This window comes from Anabrus simplex, chromosome 8 (assembly GCF_040414725.1).
Source record: "Anabrus simplex isolate iqAnaSimp1 chromosome 8, ASM4041472v1, whole genome shotgun sequence".
Lineage (NCBI taxonomy): Eukaryota > Metazoa > Arthropoda > Insecta > Orthoptera > Tettigoniidae > Anabrus > Anabrus simplex.
The window spans coordinates 231,819,819-231,836,541 of record NC_090272.1 but is presented as its reverse complement, the minus strand read 5'-3'; the positions used below and the strand labels follow the sequence as shown (position 1 = coordinate 231,836,541).

General features: G+C 41.3%; 1 protein-coding gene across 1 annotated transcript in view; it reads left to right on the top strand.

The window, feature by feature from the left end:
• Positions 1–1,385: 1,385 nt before the first annotated feature.
• The window catches only part of LOC136879388 (glutathione S-transferase), a 35,786-nt gene continuing 20,448 nt past the window's right edge, over positions 1,386–16,723 (top strand). Inside the window, exon 1 of the mRNA XM_067153204.2 lies at positions 1,386–1,532. Coding sequence (XP_067009305.2) covers positions 1,394–1,532 — 139 coding nt within the window. The 5' untranslated portion in view covers positions 1,386–1,393. The remainder of the gene's footprint in view (positions 1,533–16,723) is intronic.

Sequence of the window (16,723 nt, the reverse complement as noted above, 5' to 3'; positions counted from 1 at the left end):
TGCGTCCTCTGAGGAAAAGCGAGAACTACGGACTTGTTGTGTACAGACATGCTATTATCATAAATTTTCGAATTTTGGACTTACACCACTTTTGCTCTGCACGCCTCATTTATGTCGTGACTACAGTAGTCTTAGCGTATTTTGCTATTTAACTTACCTCTCATAAAACACGCATTGCTATATTAAAAGTTTTACCGGGTGAGTTGGCCGTGCGGTTAGGAGTGCGCAGTTGTGAGCTTGCATCCGGGAGATAGTGGGTTCGAATCCCACTGTCGGCAGTCCTGAAAAAGGTTTTCCGTGGTTTCCCATTTTCACATCAGGTAAATGCTGGGGCTGTACCTTAATTAAGTCCACGGCCGTTTCCTTCCCATTCCCGGGCCTTTCCTATCCTATCGTCGCCATAAGACCTATCTGTCTCGGTGCGACGTAAAGCAAAAATTAAATAAATAAATAAATAAATAAATAAATAAATAAAAGTTTCATTAATTACATAAACTTAGGCTACGTACGCCTATTTATGCTATACAAATCGTAGCTACCAAATATTCCGGTTCATTGCTGTTAATTACATTAAAACTGCAAAAACGTGAAACTAAAATCCCTTCAGAACCTACCAAATACGGCAAATTTTTAACCGCGCGCTCTATGAAAGTGCTTCGGCTAATTTCGGGTCTGCTCGATGTAACTCGTGTCTATCGCTAGATATGTTTTTCTGTTCCTCACAGCACCTGGCCTTGCGCACCTTCCGCACGTCTCACAGCCCCGCGTCCTCAGTCTAGAAATTGAAACTCCGCTGGTTCTGCAGAGCAACAGAGTGTGGATGTCAAAATTATCGCGAATATACAGAGCTAATTACAGGAAGAGGCTCTTGATAAACCATTTTACTATTTCTAGCGGGTTAATGCGCCGCGCCTGGTGTTCTTATTATGATGAATGGCTCAACAAGCGAATGTAGCCACAAATTTAGAAGCCCTAAAGCTGTCCTATTTCTATTGCAGCACTTATCTGAACTAGATGCCAGTACTGTTGCAATAGTACAAAACTAACTCGTTAACGAAAGGCACATGAGCTATTTTCATATATTTTTGTGAGTTTTTTCTTATAGTTTTGTTTCTTACTTGATTACTCAGTTCAATTTTGGCACGAACCGTCACTGGAGTTAGGTCTACGACATTTGCGAAGTTTGTTATGTCATTTATCGTATTAGAGAAATAGCTATCGGCTTATCAATTACAGTTATGCGAATATCTCTACAAGGAGGACGTTGATAAAAAAAAACCGTGCCCACTCATTGTCTTACGCAATATTCAGCCGGAGAGCCTTGACCTTCGTTGGTGAACATCAGCGCCGAGCCCACAGATCAGTTCTATGCCTGGTAGCTCGAAGGAGAACAATGGCTCCCAAGTACAAGCTCACATACTTCAATGCCAGAGGGCGCGGTGAACCTATTCGATTCCTGTTTCTTTATGGAGGCATTGAGTTTGAAGACATTCGCATCGAAGAGGAAGATTGGTGGTCTAAGGTGAAGGAATGTAAGTACCGGAAAGTTTAATTTGCTCATTGTGTCTTATAAATAACGGTACGCTATTGCTTTTCATTTTGGGGTTTCAGATCAGTCATGTACGAATATCGTCCTGCCTCTATTGTAAATAATATTTAATGAATACTTTTGACCTCGGATTTGGACAAGAACCCTTTGTTTGAAACTACGTCAACGGTCGGTATTTATTAAGACGAGTTATTTTGGAATCATGCCACTAAGGCCGGGTGTACAGGATGCTTTTTTTCACAACACGAGTAGGCATGCTAGGCGTTAGAGGGATCACATATTTCAGATAAATTTCAGCTTATCGTAGTAAACGGTAACTCATACAGAGCTCGAGAGACCCGATGCTGTCTCCTGCGCCACATCGAGCTTCACTTGTACTGTTAATGCTGGAATTTAGTATCCTCAAGTATCCACTTGCATGACCAGATTCGTTTTCCGTTTAGTTTGATAATTTTCATCACCTCACGCGTATTGGATAAATTAATCACAACCCGTCTGAATTCTCTATGCATCTGACGACGGAGGAGCTCGATTCTCTCATCGGCAGCGGATAATTTCTACCGACTGAGAATACACAACACTGTGTACACAGGGAACAGCATGCTCGTATACATTCGACATAAGGATGGCCGCTATAATCAAGAGGATATGATGATCGGCCACTTCTGCGGTGAAGGAGTAGTAATAGGATGAGCATGGTTACCTAGTTGTAGTTCTTTTTAAAACACGGATCACCACCATCACCACCCATGTCAATTATTTTAGACTTGAAAAGAAGGCTCCAGGATGTCGGAATTATCTTCTACACGAGTTCATTAACGTGCCAAAAGAGAAGGTACCTTACTATTGAACCCGACAGGGACATGATCCAAGGACCTTGGGTTGATATCGATCTCAGTAATTACGCACGCAATGCTATTAAAGGGAAAGAACGCTGAAAATGATTAATATTCATATCATTAATAGAGGCCATACCGAAAATAATTAATACTCATACCATTGAGATAGATAAATTGTGTATTTTAAAATTATTTTATGAGATTTCTTTGTCTGCGACCTATTGCGCAGTATTATCCTTTGTGTAGCGGGGGCCCCGCAGATGAAGCCAAGCCAACTTAGACCCGGGAGGGGTTACGAATGGGGATTCCCTATGACATCACTCGAGAGAAGACATCCCTCCTCAAGGCTCACAGAATGAGGGGAAACTAACTTTTTCGAAACGGAATATAGGAGCCATCTTGGAATCGGACTGGCCAACTTAATTACCGACGAGGTAGAAAATTAATAAAACTCGAATTAGGGGCTCATCTCCCGATTTAAAAGGGATGAATGCTACTGGGACATTTATTTAGAGTGTTTAATGTCCTCTTCCGTGATAACTTTCAGCAGGAGAAAGAATACTGTGTTGTTTCTGCGTGGAAAAGTACTGGGGCCATCTGGTTAGTGTCATGACAGCTCCTCGAGACCGGGACTTCACCCCGTGTGGTGGGGGAAGCAGAACACATTTTAATTAATTTAAAGAGATTCACCGAAGGATAATTGAGTGGTTATGTCTCAATCGCACCAACTAGATACTGGTCACCGACCAATCGTACTATTTTACCTCGAGTACGCCGGGAATAGGCGATACGCAAATTAGTGGAAGGGGTATCGCTCCCTAGTAAAAACTACTGCAGAAAGGAAGAAGCGTCAGTCGGGATTTGTGGCTTACAGGCGGCGAAGCTACGTGTTGTCGAGCTTCCAGTGATCTTTTGTTTGAGTGAATTTCAATTTAATTTACAAGTGAAATCGCGTACTGTGCGTAAATATTGCAGAGATTGGATAGACGTGATGCTAGGGTCTAAACTTTAAAGATCAGAGACGTGTCGCGAACATTAAATATAATTTGTAATAATATTATTATTATTATTACTACGGCGCTACTGTGTCGAGTAGTGACAAAGGTACGCGGAATCCGATACTGAATCGCGGATTGCGGAGTGAGGTCCGGTATCGTGGCTGGACGTTCACACCGAATGTAACTAAATAAATCTTGGAATAAATAGTGACGTGTTGTGTGCCTCAGGAATATTGCCAGCGGTTTCGTCAACCTAGAACAATGGACTCCCAGTTGGAAAGAAGAATGGTGCCTCCAGTAACTGCTGTGGTGCTTATGGGTCAGCACTAAACCCACAATGGACTCCCTGAGCTGACAACGGGTCATCGAGATGGAGATGAGTATAAATCATAATTAATATGACGTAATCAGATTGGGCGGGGAACAGTTATCATTACCTGACGCTATAATGTTAAAGATTGTAACTTCAGTAATGTAGATGTGCTACCATGATACACGTAGCTTCTATTTACTTTATTTAATTAGTAACACGTCTGAGCAATCAATTGTAAATAAAGGGGTAACACGATAAGTTTGCATGCAGTAATAGATTGACTTAATCATTTTATTTGGGAAAACTTGTAATTATTGATGCGTCAGGAGACTAATTTTTAGTAATTCAGAGTAATTCAAGTTAGGTTGTAGTTAGTCCAGCGAGGATATTGCATGGCTGGTAAATAGTGTAATTTTATTCCGTGAGCACCCAGAGCTACGAGATATGACTTCGGAACTGACATCCCAGGCCTCCACTGACATATATTTAGATAGGAAGTGTACGATTTTAATTGGCAGGCTTATCACAATTTAAGTGCAAATTGAGGAATATTTAATTCATAATTGTATTACCGTGTGACGATTTTATCAGAAATCACAATTTAGATATGGATTAATTACACCGTCATTACGAGGAAGTTAATTATGATCACGCAGTATGGTCTAATTTCCAGGTAAGTCGTGTAGGGAGATGGTGTAATGATGAACCCAATAATAATAATAATAATAATAATAATAATAATAATAATAATAATAATAATAATAATAATAATAATAAATTGTAGTTATGGTAATCAAACAAGTATTGGTATCATAGGAACCGATGTCGCGTCGCGGGATCATGATATTGTAAATGAATGTGTGTGTTGAATTGAAGTGAAGTATTGAGAGCCGATGTAATTTTGTTTAAGGAACAATGAGGCTCAGTTTATTAGTGAACGATCCCCGAGATGGGGTGTTTTGTTAAGAAAGGGCGTTATGCCTGTGAAGGCCGAGGCCAATGACCACCCGCCGTGTGGGGGCTGAGGGCAGTTGACCTACTGAGGAGAAGTGTCGGTTTTTTTTGTGTATTCTCGTCCGCTCGTGTAAGAGGGAGCCTTGAGTTGAAGTGAATGAGGGCGAAAGAATCGCTTAATAATGAAATATTCAACACGCCAGACTGATGTAGTCGCTAATAAATGACACGGCGATTGTTACCAGTACTTGTTAGTTTACTGCCATTACACACTTGAGTATAACGTAGTTTAGGGTTTTCAGAGTCCCACTTCCATCCCAACGGGTGTCAGTTCAGTTCCCGACAGCGGCATTGGTACCCCAATGCTCAACTGAAGGCTGGATGTCTCACGTGTTTACTGTATATAATTTGTGTTCTTTAAGGGTTTATGTATCTTGTTGTGAGTATAATTGAGTTGCCGATGGTGTTGACCATCGGGGTGGTGAATTGTATACAAGTGAGGGTCGGTTCAAACCCGGGCGTTTGTTCCACATTTTTATGAGTTCGTTCTTGGCATTTCGTTGGGGAATAGTTGTGTGTTTAGTATAGGGATTGCTCAGATTCGTTGCATGCATGTTAATCCTATTGGTCAATGATATCACATAGCCTCAGTGTCTATGATAAGTGTTTTCCCGTTCGAATCTCGTCATAATGGATCGCTCTGCGATAGATAATACTCGGATCCATCACAAACGACTGAAAGTCGAGAACAAACAACAACAATTGATAATAACCCATGTAATTCATTTGTATATAAATGCGTCATTCCCATCATCATCATTAAGGCCTAATAAACCACGTGTATTAATCTAAACTTTAACCCGAATGTGTTCTCATTGTAATTAGGTATGACCCGTCTCCTACCCTGTATGCCCTTAAGCTTAGTCGAGTTAAGCGCCTATTTGTTTTATTTCAACCCGTTAACGCCCTGTAGATATCATGCCGGAGCCATTAGGTGTAGGGACGGGCACACTATAAATACCTTGTCAGTACTTATACCCAGTTTCTCGTGACTCAAAAAAAAAATTACTTCTGATCTGCATTTTGGGCAGTCGCCCAGGTGGCAGATTCCCCACCTATTGTTTTCCTAGCCTTTTCTTAAATGATTTCAAAGAAGTTGGAAATTTATTGATCATCTCCCATGGTTCCAATCCCTAACTCCCCTTCCAATAAATGAATATTTGCCCCAATTTGTCCTCTCGAATTGCAACTTTATCTTCATATTGTGATCTTTCCTACTTTTAAAGACACCAGTCAAACCTATTCGTCTACTAATGTCATTCCACACTATCTCTCCGCTGACAGCTCGGAACATACCACTTAGTCGAGCAGCTCTTCTCCCTTCTCTCAATTCTTCCCAGCCCAAACTTTGCAACATTTTGTAACGCTACTCTTTTGTGGAAAATCACCCAGAACAAATCGAGCTGCTTTTCTTTGGATTTTTTCCAGTTCTTGAATCAAGTAATCCCGGTGAGGGTCCCATACACTGGAACCATACTCTAGTTGGGGTCTTACCAGTGACTTATATGCCCTCTCCTTTACATCCTTACTACAACCCCTAAACACCCTCATAACCATGTGCAGAGATCTGTACCCTTTATTTACAATCCCATCTATGTGATTACCCCAATAAAGATCTTTCCTTATATTAACACCTAGATACTTACAATGATCCCCAAAAGGAACTTTTACCCCATCAACGCAGTAATTAAAACAGAGATGACATTTCCTATTTGCGCAGCTCACAACCTGACTTTTAACCCCGTTTATCAACATACCATTGCCTGCTGTCCATCTCACAACATTATCGAGGTCATTTTGCAGTTGCTCACAATCTTGTAACTTATTTATTACTCTGTAGAGAATAACATCATCCGCAAAAAGCCTTAACTCTGATTCTACTCCTTTACTCATATCATTTATATATATATAAGGAAACATAATGGTCCAATAATACTGCCTTGAGGAATTCCCTTATTAATTATTACGTGGACAGATAAAGCTTCACCTACGCTAATTCTCTGAGTTCTTTTTTCTAGAAACAGAGCCACCCATTCAGTCACTCTTTTGTCAAGTCCAATTGCACTCATTTTTGCCAGTAGTCTCCCATGATCCACCCTATCAAATGCCTTAGATAGTCAATCGCGATACGGTCCATTTGATCTCCTGAATCCAAGATATCTGCTATACCTTGCTGGAATCCTACAAGTTGAGCTTCTGTGGAATAACGTTTCCTGAACCCAAACTGCCTTCTATCAAACCAGTTATTAATTTCGCAAACATGCCTGATATAATCAGAAAGAATGCTTTCCCAAAGCTTACATGCAATGCATGTCGAACTGACTGGCCTGTAATTTTCAGCTTTGTGTCTATCACCCTTTCCTTTACACACAGGGGTTACTATAGCAACTCTCCATTCATATGGTATAGCTCCTTCATGCAAACAATAATGAAATAAGTACTTCAGATATGGTACTATATCCCAACCCATTGTCTTTAGTATATCCCCCGAAACCTCATCAATTCCAGTTGCTTTTCTAGCTTTCAACTTTTGTAGCTTACTGTGAATTAGTCACCTCCTCTGTCTGGACATTATCCGTGTAACTAACAACCTTTACATATTGCTGACTGAATACTTCTGCCTTTTGAAGTTCCTCGCATACACACTCCCCTTGTTCGTCAATGATTCCTTCTTGGAACCTGTTTCTGCCTTAAAGTACCGATACATACTTTTCAATTTTTCACTAAAATTTGAATGGCCGCAATTATGCTTGCCATCATGTTATCCTTAGCTGACTTCTTTGCTAGATTCAATTTCCTAGTTACTTCCTTCAATTTCTCCCTTTTTTTTTTTGGTAGGGGCTTTACGTCGCACCGACACAGATAGGTCTTATGGCGACGATGGGATAAGAAAGGCCTAGGAGTTGGAAGGAAGCGGCCGTGGCCTTAATTAAGGTACAGCCCCAGCATTTGCCTGTTGTGAAAATGGGAAACCACGGAAAACCATCTTCAGGGCTGCCGATAGTGGGATTCGAACCTACTATCTCCCGGATGCAAGCTCACAGGCGCGCGCCTCTACGCGCACAATTTCTCCTTTTGAGCGAGTGCTGACTGTACTCATTTTCCACCAACTTTACAATAGAGAATGTTCATTACAAATTGTAAGTCGGTCCGAGCAACCACAATACAACAGGGGATGTCTCATAGTGCACGAAGCTGATTTCCTATGCTATTCCCATATCATCGTCACCATAAGACCTATCTATGTCGGTTCGACATAAAGAAAAATGTAAAAAAACAGGCCTATTAATGTATGGAGTTATTTCATCCATAAATACCCAGAAATACTGGACTAAATGTAGCCCACCAGAAAGTTGCTTCTTGTTTGAAATATACTCCCACCGATCAGTTTCGGGGCACTATGAGAGATCCCCTGTTATATTGTTGTTGCTTAGACCGACTAACTTGTTGGAATGAACATTCTTTATTATAAAGTCGGTGGAAAAGGAGTACAGTCAGTACTCGCTCAAAAAAGAAGGCAAACTTTTTCCATAGACGAAAATACATCTAAAGTTTGAACTATCGAAGTTGTACGATGTGAAATGGTAGAAGAGTACATAAATTTAACTGAGTGCCTTGAAAACTCCGGAAGTTATCGGGGAAACAGGATTGAAAAACACGTTTTGAACAAAACGAGCGACAAACTCGCTCACGTGTTGGAAAGCTTCTAGAATTTAAATGGCTAAGGTAGTGATGGCCCGGCACTCTTTAGGTCATAACGTTGAAAGTAGTGTAGACATCGGCCAAATTCCGAAAGATAGTTCATGAAGATTTTTCTTTGAAAAATGACAGTTTGGGATCCCCACAGGTTTTGGTTCCGCCTTAACGGTGTGACAGTGTGGGCGTTGGGGATTAATGATGGTCAGAGCACGACTATTGCATCTGGAGGTTGAGCAAGATGCTACTCACAGGGCTAATCATGCTGCAATAGCACATTCTGGCTCAGTGAGGAAAGCAATGCCAAACTGCCTCGCTCATTATGGCACCACCGATAAACACATGGCATTAGGAGGTACTTTTGTGATTAGTGATAATATACTGTATACATACAAACTCACAAAATTCGCACCGTCTCTTTATTATATTTGTATAGATAGGTAGATTGATAAAACAAACGGGTTTCGTGCAACTAAGTGGACATTATCAGTGGTATTTCCTTAAGGACATAGATATTGGCAAATTAGACCATTTTAGACTGCATATATGTAAAGTTGGAGAAAACACATACAGTTATTCCTAGAAAGGTTAGATTTTAATTATGGCATGCTTGATTTCGTTTCGAGAACCATTTTCGACGTACGTGCGTAAGGTAGGTACTTAGGTAGGTAGGTATTGTACCCTGACCTGTCCTATGCCTTGGCCTAGCTCAGCGGAGAAGCTTCGTGCATCGTCCGTTAATAAAAGTGAGCTAAAATCTATCTAAAATTTTAATTTAAATCAAAATGAGGACAGGAGCATGCTTACATATATCAGTAATAAGTAGTCATTGAATTTAGTGGGTTGAACAAATTTAATGCTTTGAGCGCATGAGAAATATGATTACAGCAACTATAACATGATTTACAAAATTTACAGAGATAAATATCTCGACGTCACGCATGTGCGTTAAAGAAAACGGGTCACGAACCCATGACAACAATTTCCGTAAGTGTAGAGTATCGGAGGTGATTACGTTTCGCGGACTTAAACAGATGAGCATATGTAAAATATGGCATACAGCCAATGAGTTATCTATAATTTGCATTGATACACAATAAAAGACTCACGTCTCGCCCAAATATTTACACGGAAAATCCGAACTAGTCGGTAATACAAACACAAACAACAATCTTGGAAACTGACCGACTAACCCCCCCCCCCCCAAAAAAAAACACACACAAATGCTAAATCTCGGGACCGCCCGAGTGCAATTGAATGAGTCAAAACTCACGACCAATTACAGCATGTGCTGCGGGAGCTTAAGCAACGTCGTGTACAAACATAAAGACAACACACAAACAAGAAATATTTGCACATACACAAACACAATGTTAAGGACACCGCCTGGAATATAAAGACATGAAATACACTTGATAGCAGAGACTGATATCCACTCCCTCTATCCCATGTTGGTGGACCTCTGGAATGCGCATGGCGAAGCTCACCAGCTCGTCGAAGAATACAATGAGCAGCGAGAATGAAAACAAACTTTCACTTGCAGGCGAGACCGACCGAGTTTTTCCTCCTGCCAGTTAACGGGATTCTACGAACACGCGCGGGGACGATGCGGGCTCTTGACATACATTTGCCCTAGCGGCTCGCGCACAGAAACAAAACACAACTTAGCATTCATTGCTATTCATCAACTGTGTCAATAATAAGGCCATTCAAAGGCGTACAACACTCAGTATTCCATACGAATACACACATCAGCCCTCGTGGCTATTCACATCGAAAGTGCGCAGGTTCATATCCCGGCTAAATATACCGCCTCTCAAAATACTGTCGTCTCGCAACTAGATCCCAATTATATCAACAATATATCCGATTCCGTAGGCGCAATCGGGCCTCAATTTTGCCTTATTAAAACCCATCACAGCATGGATTTCTTAAAGGCAGGTCAACTGTTACCAATCTGGCAGTTTATTTATCTTCAATTTCCGATGCATTGGACAAAGGTAAACAGGTTGATGTGATATATATACTGATTTTTCCAAAGCCTTCGACTCTTTACAACACGAAGCCTTGTTGAGAAAGTTGTCAGCTTATGGAGTGTCCGGGAGTATTTTCGAGTGGCTAAAGAGCTACTTGACAAAACGAATATGTTATGTCAAGTCCGAGGGTTTGATCTCTAACCCCTATGAACCTTCATCTGGCGTTCCAGAGGGATCTCTGTTAGGGTACGAACATACCGAAGATGCATCGCAGCTGGCGGTCGCGGTCGAGGTTTACGTCGCGGTCGATGGAGGGTGAACATACCGGGGAGGTTTGCCTTTCAGTGTTCTGAGATGTGTTTACAGTGAGTGGACGTAATGTTTAGATCTCCGCGTTCAAGTTAAAGATAATTTATCCTCTACAACTGAGCTTTTACAAGTATAGAGTATGTATTCAAGTGACAGTGGAGATAGTGATTCACTGTGCATAAGCACACGATGGTGGCTACTTTCAAATTAGTCAGCCCGCCAGTGGAATGCTCATCCTATACATCAAAGAAGGCAGGTGCTGCAGAACTGAAACACTACCCGGACAGATGCCATTCATACATGAGAATGTCCCTTGAGACGTTCCAATACATATACAACAATGTGGAATCGAAAATTGATACTGTGAAGTACAATAACTACCACACGAATACACTCGCGGGCTCTGAACACCTGGATCAAGGGCACAGTAGAACGGGAGGATATATCACGTGATCTCAATCCAGACAAGCCAATCACGAGCAAGCTATATCGATGCCTCCCGTTCTACAGAGATGGAAACAAACTTTCTTGTCATCGCGCTAGACCTCCTGGAAAATCGCTATGGTGAATGGAAGCGAGCATCTTTGACATGAACTGTTCCATTTAAAACTGTGTGTTTGTGTTACCAGGAGGTGACATCGAGGCATCGACCGCGATGTAAACCGCGTCCGCGAGCTGCGATGCATCTTCGGTATGTTCGTACCCTTAGGGCCTCTTCTATTTGTTTTGTTCCTATATGATATTACTACAGTCGTTCAGAGCAGTGAATGTCTCTTGTACGCTGATGACTTGAAACTATACAGTCATAGAAGAAGACAGTGATGGTGATTATCTACAAGAGGATCTGAAGCAAATATGCGAGTGGTGTGATAATTGGTCCCTTAAAGTGAATAAATTCAAGTGTGGTGTCATGTCATTTACTTGGAAATTAACACCTGTATTTTACAGATATAAAATCAGTGGAGAAAATTTAAATCGTGTGGAGGAGTTTAATGATCCAGGTGTAATTCTTAGTAACAGGAATTGCTTATCCTTTGAGAAGCACATCCATGGTGTTATAAAGAAATATTTCAGACTCCTGGGGTTTGTCAAAAGGAATTGTAAAGACTTCAATAATATTGCATGTGCCAAAACTTTTGTTTTGTTCCCTGGTGAGACCCTATCTCTGGCTCCCGTATCAGAAAGGCCACATACACCATCTCGAGAGAGTACAGATAAGGTTCATGAAGTGGATTAGTTTCGTATTCCTGGGCAGGTATGAAGAATTTGTAAACATTCTTGGAATGAATACGCTGGCAACGCGCCGAAAATGTGCGAACGCAATGTTAGCGATTAAATGCTTGAAGAGCGAAGTGTACTGTCCGGCTATACTGGGGTCGATCCCGCTTCATGTTCCAAGCAGACGAACAAGGCAGAAATGTACATTCCACCTGCCCAAATGTAGGACGGTTCGCATGAAAATTCTTGGCTCATGCAATCCCTTAGGACAATAAATCAGCCGGAAAGGTCACTCGACATTTTTCACCACACTTCCACTGCAATTCGTAAAGTTCTTCTCAAGGATGGAACGTGATAATTTTGTAAATTATGTAAATAATCTGTACAAAACATGTGAAGATTTATATCTATTTGTATATATGTATATTTGTATGTATATTATTTAATTTAGTTTTTATTTAATTATTTTTTATTTAATTTTCTATTACATCATCTGTAATTGGGACATCCTGTAGGTGAAAAATAAATATATTCTATATTAATAAAATCTCGCCTCATATCATCTCATACTATTAGGCCTTAACTGCGGTTCGATCCGTCGCAGGTTTAATTTAAATGGAACTCGCTCACAACGGTGGAAAAATTTAATTATAATGCTGGTCTGGATTCGAGCTGAAAAATTAACATATGCATGCACATCTGCCCCGTATTCCCCTACAAGCACTTGAGGTAGTTTACCTAGGGATTTATTAATGACAGCTACAAGATTACTCTGCACCACGCCAAAACAGGTGCTCCCAACTAACATAAAGCAAAGGTATAAACATTAAACAAACACACCCTCGTTCCTTCTATTCAAAAACACACGCGTCACGTCAGCCCAAGATTTAATTACGTTAAATAAAATTGAAACAAGCATATGCTTACGGCACATAGTTTATACAAGAGTAATTACAAATGAAATCAAACAGGGCATCGCGTGTCTTTATTGCGTGTCATCTATAAAATTATAGATTACTCATCTGATTGATGTCCGCCATCGCCTTCGGCCCTCCAGCCGGAACACGTAGTAGCTTAAGACATTATGTTGGCTTGGTCCTCCAGTCTGGAACTCCTCTGCTCGAACTCCGGGACAGGTTCACGCGTTGCCGTCGTCTTCTTGTTTGAGCTATATTCTGGAATCATCAGCTGCAGAAGATAAATATTAATATTACTAGTTGTGGTAATAAAATTAACGGCACCTAAAATGGATGAAACTCCCGCTAGGTGGAGAGAGAAAATCGTTAAATCAACAAAGGCACCAGCGTGAGAGAGGGGGATACACTGTTCAACCAGTACCTGCACCGCTTTCCACTAAAGTAATAAGGTTCGCGAAGGGGGAAGTAACCAAAAACTTATATTGCTTATTCGAGGGAAGGCTATATCAGGAGCTGCGAGTATTAGTGGAACTAATCAATTTCCAAAACCCCCAATTATAATAGGTATTGCCATGAAGAAAATTATTACAAATGCGTTGGCGGTGACAATTACATTATAAATTTGGTCATCACCAATCAAATAACCTGGTTGTCCTAATTCTGCTCGAATTAATAAGCTGAGAGATGCACCCACCATTCCTGCTCCTCTTAATCTCCGCACGGAGCTGCAATTTAGGCGTGACCAAATTAGCAAGTCTCACCACCTTTAATTTAGTCCGTTAAAGGCAGACCAATGACAGACAAGTTCATGAGGCTTACGGTCACCGCGACGCGCATTCAAGTACACGCGAGCTCGATTTCTCTATAATAACTGAATGTCACTGTCTAAGCTCGGAGGAGCTAATCACATAATCACATTCACTGCTCAGATAGAAGTTCAACCAGTTAGGCTAGATGAAAGTACGCGTTCACAAAGGTAAAGTAAGCGTTACGGGCGTCACGCTCTCGATCACGGACGAGCGCACTTGACAAAATAATCAGAATGAATGAGAGCAGGCTTCACGTCTGCCGGTGTTTGATAAGGATCGGCTTGGACGGTTAGGTCAGGGAATTCCCCTTGGTGACGTCAATTTTCCTATGTGAAGGCGGTTGGCCGGCAACGGCTTTCTCTTTTAAACCTATAAATGTCAGATCGATTAGGATCCCGTCTTAATGGTATTATAACCTCTTCAAAAATTAAGTTGACACATGGAATCAATCGCATACCAATAACATCTGACGATCTGCCTAGCCTGGATTTTTGGTATTCGGCTACGTAGGGTTGGCACACGCCTCCACGTAACAATTTCCAAGTTATCTGTTTCATTCAGAACTCAGCAGTCTGTGTCTCGCTTGCTCGTTCAAATAATTTGTAGTAAACGGCCGCTCGCAGCCGGGGATTTAAAGAGTAATCCCACGAACGGACACTGGTTCGAAGGGTGGGTGACACCCCCTAAAAGAGGGAGTCCGGTGTCCAACTGGTGGTGTATTTGAAATACGAACATTGAATAAATGTTGAATAAATGCTTCAAAATGACTATATCATAGAATATAATGATGATTACTAAACCGTGAACATGTGATACGGTTCAGTATCAACTACTAAATAATTTGTAATAGGTTTTGTTGATTAACCTTACCAAGTCTTCAAATTAATCTCTCCCATTACTTATTTCTATGCAGCACTGTTCTTTTATTTCTGTTAAGAAAGAGGTTCGTAAATCACGAGTGGTTCAAGTGCCAATCACTCGCGCGTTTACTGAGAAAGCAACGACACTACAGCGCTGCGTATCGCTTAGGGGCAGATCTTCGTCCCATTGCTCCGGTGTCTTTGCTGCTGGCCGCGTCAGCTGTTTCTCACTATTTCAGGAACATCCTTACCAATGAAGATGCTGCTGACGTTTGAGATCATGTATCTCATGTATGTAATCTTGTAACCGGATCAGTACTGCCCTCCACATATAACCAAACTCACAAAATTCACACTCTCTCTTTATAATATTATATTATTATGGATTATTATACATTTTGTAATTACATGTATCCAATTACTTTCTACCAATGGTCGAACTTACTTTTGCAATGTAAAAATTAATCAAACCGAGCTCGATAGCTGCAGTCGCTTAAGTGCGGCCAGTATCCAGTAATCGGGAGATAGTGGGTTCGAACCCCACTGTCGGCAGCCCTGAAGATGATTTTCCGTGGTTTCCCATTTTCACACCAGGCAAATGCTGGGGCTGTACCTTAATTATGGCCACGGCCGCTTCCTTCCCATTCCTAGGCCCTTCCCATCCCATCGTCGCCATAAGACATGTCTGTGTCGGAGCGACGTAAAGAAAATAGCAAAATTATATCCCCCTCGGCCGCATTTCATAGATTCGATTTCAACCCCCCCCCCCTCCCGCCCTCTCAGCCCTCCTGCATCGCTAACCCCCGAACGATGCTGCCCATGTTCCAAATTAATTGTGTAAAGTACAAACTAAGCTCTTTCATATAATACCCTACTTGGCCATATTTCCTAAGTTTCAATTTTCTATCTCCCCCCCCCTCCCAGCCTCTCCTGTCTTGGTAACTCCCACCCCCCCCCCCCCGGCCACGATTCTGATCAAATTCCAAATAAATTTTGTAATGTATAAATTCTTTCATTCATCTGATACCCCACTCTGCTGTTTTTCCTAGGTTTCGAATTTTAACCCTGCCCCCAAACCCTTGCGGGTCGATTTTCAAAGAAACATGTTCCTAGGAAATCTGTAATCGGAGAAAGTAAAATGCTTTCCAAATTTCAAGTCTTTAGGTTTAATGGTTGCGGATTTTTCCTGATTAACTTATCAGTGAATTGATTTTTTCGGCGCCTTTGCTGGCAGGACTTAGTGTTTACAGTACACTATGTCTACTGGTATAGGCTAGAGCAATTTTGTTACTTTCATAGGTCTGTCTCTGTCTTATCCTTGGCTTAGACAATATGAAAGTGAATGAGGTATGAGCGATACTAGTAATGCCATTCCTTCTGCAGCCAGTCCCTGCTATGAATGGTATGAGAATGTTGCTCATAGAGTCGGTTGTTGCATGCATTTCAGTGGGCTTGGCATACTGATATGTAATAGCAACTTCTGGCTTGGTGAGGAAAGCAACGTTTCTTTTAATTCTACCATCCTTGTGGATTCTGCACTTCCTTTTTGGGATTTTTTCACACGCTCACTGTCAAAGTCCCTCATCGCCTTCAAGATGTTTGCCCCAGACTCGATACCCATGCCTTCAAGAACATATTTCCTTGATATCATGCCCTCATTGAAACATATCACTGCAGCCAATACAACTATTTGAAGGGTTCTGAAGCCTACAAATTCCGTTTTTGAAATGCGTTGCCAGATACAGTGATTAAAACTTTCATTAACATTCTGTGTGCCACCATGTAAACATGTAGACAACAGAGTGTCATCACTAAGTTCCTTATATACAGGCTTTTATGACATTCAAAACAGCCAATAGAAGTGAGTTCTTATGGCGGTTTTCAGGCCCCCCTGCATTTTCTTTCTGAAAGCCGCACCATGAATCCACACCTTCTGGACACAGGTCATTTCTTGGTTCTTCGTCTCTTGACAGTTTGTGGTATAATGCTGCTTTTATGACTTGTTTCATTGCTTGAACATTTCCTGTATTTATTCATATAGCAAGCCCAAAATACATCTGCAGCTTACCCATTTCTGCATCAGATAACCTCCCTCGACCACTGATGACTTGCCATCAGAAAGTTTCTGATTACCCAATCTTTCTTCAGCTTCCTAAGCCTAGTCCCTAACCTCTTTTGCACATGGCCAACACACTCAAGTTTTTCAATTTTTACATTGTCTCCAT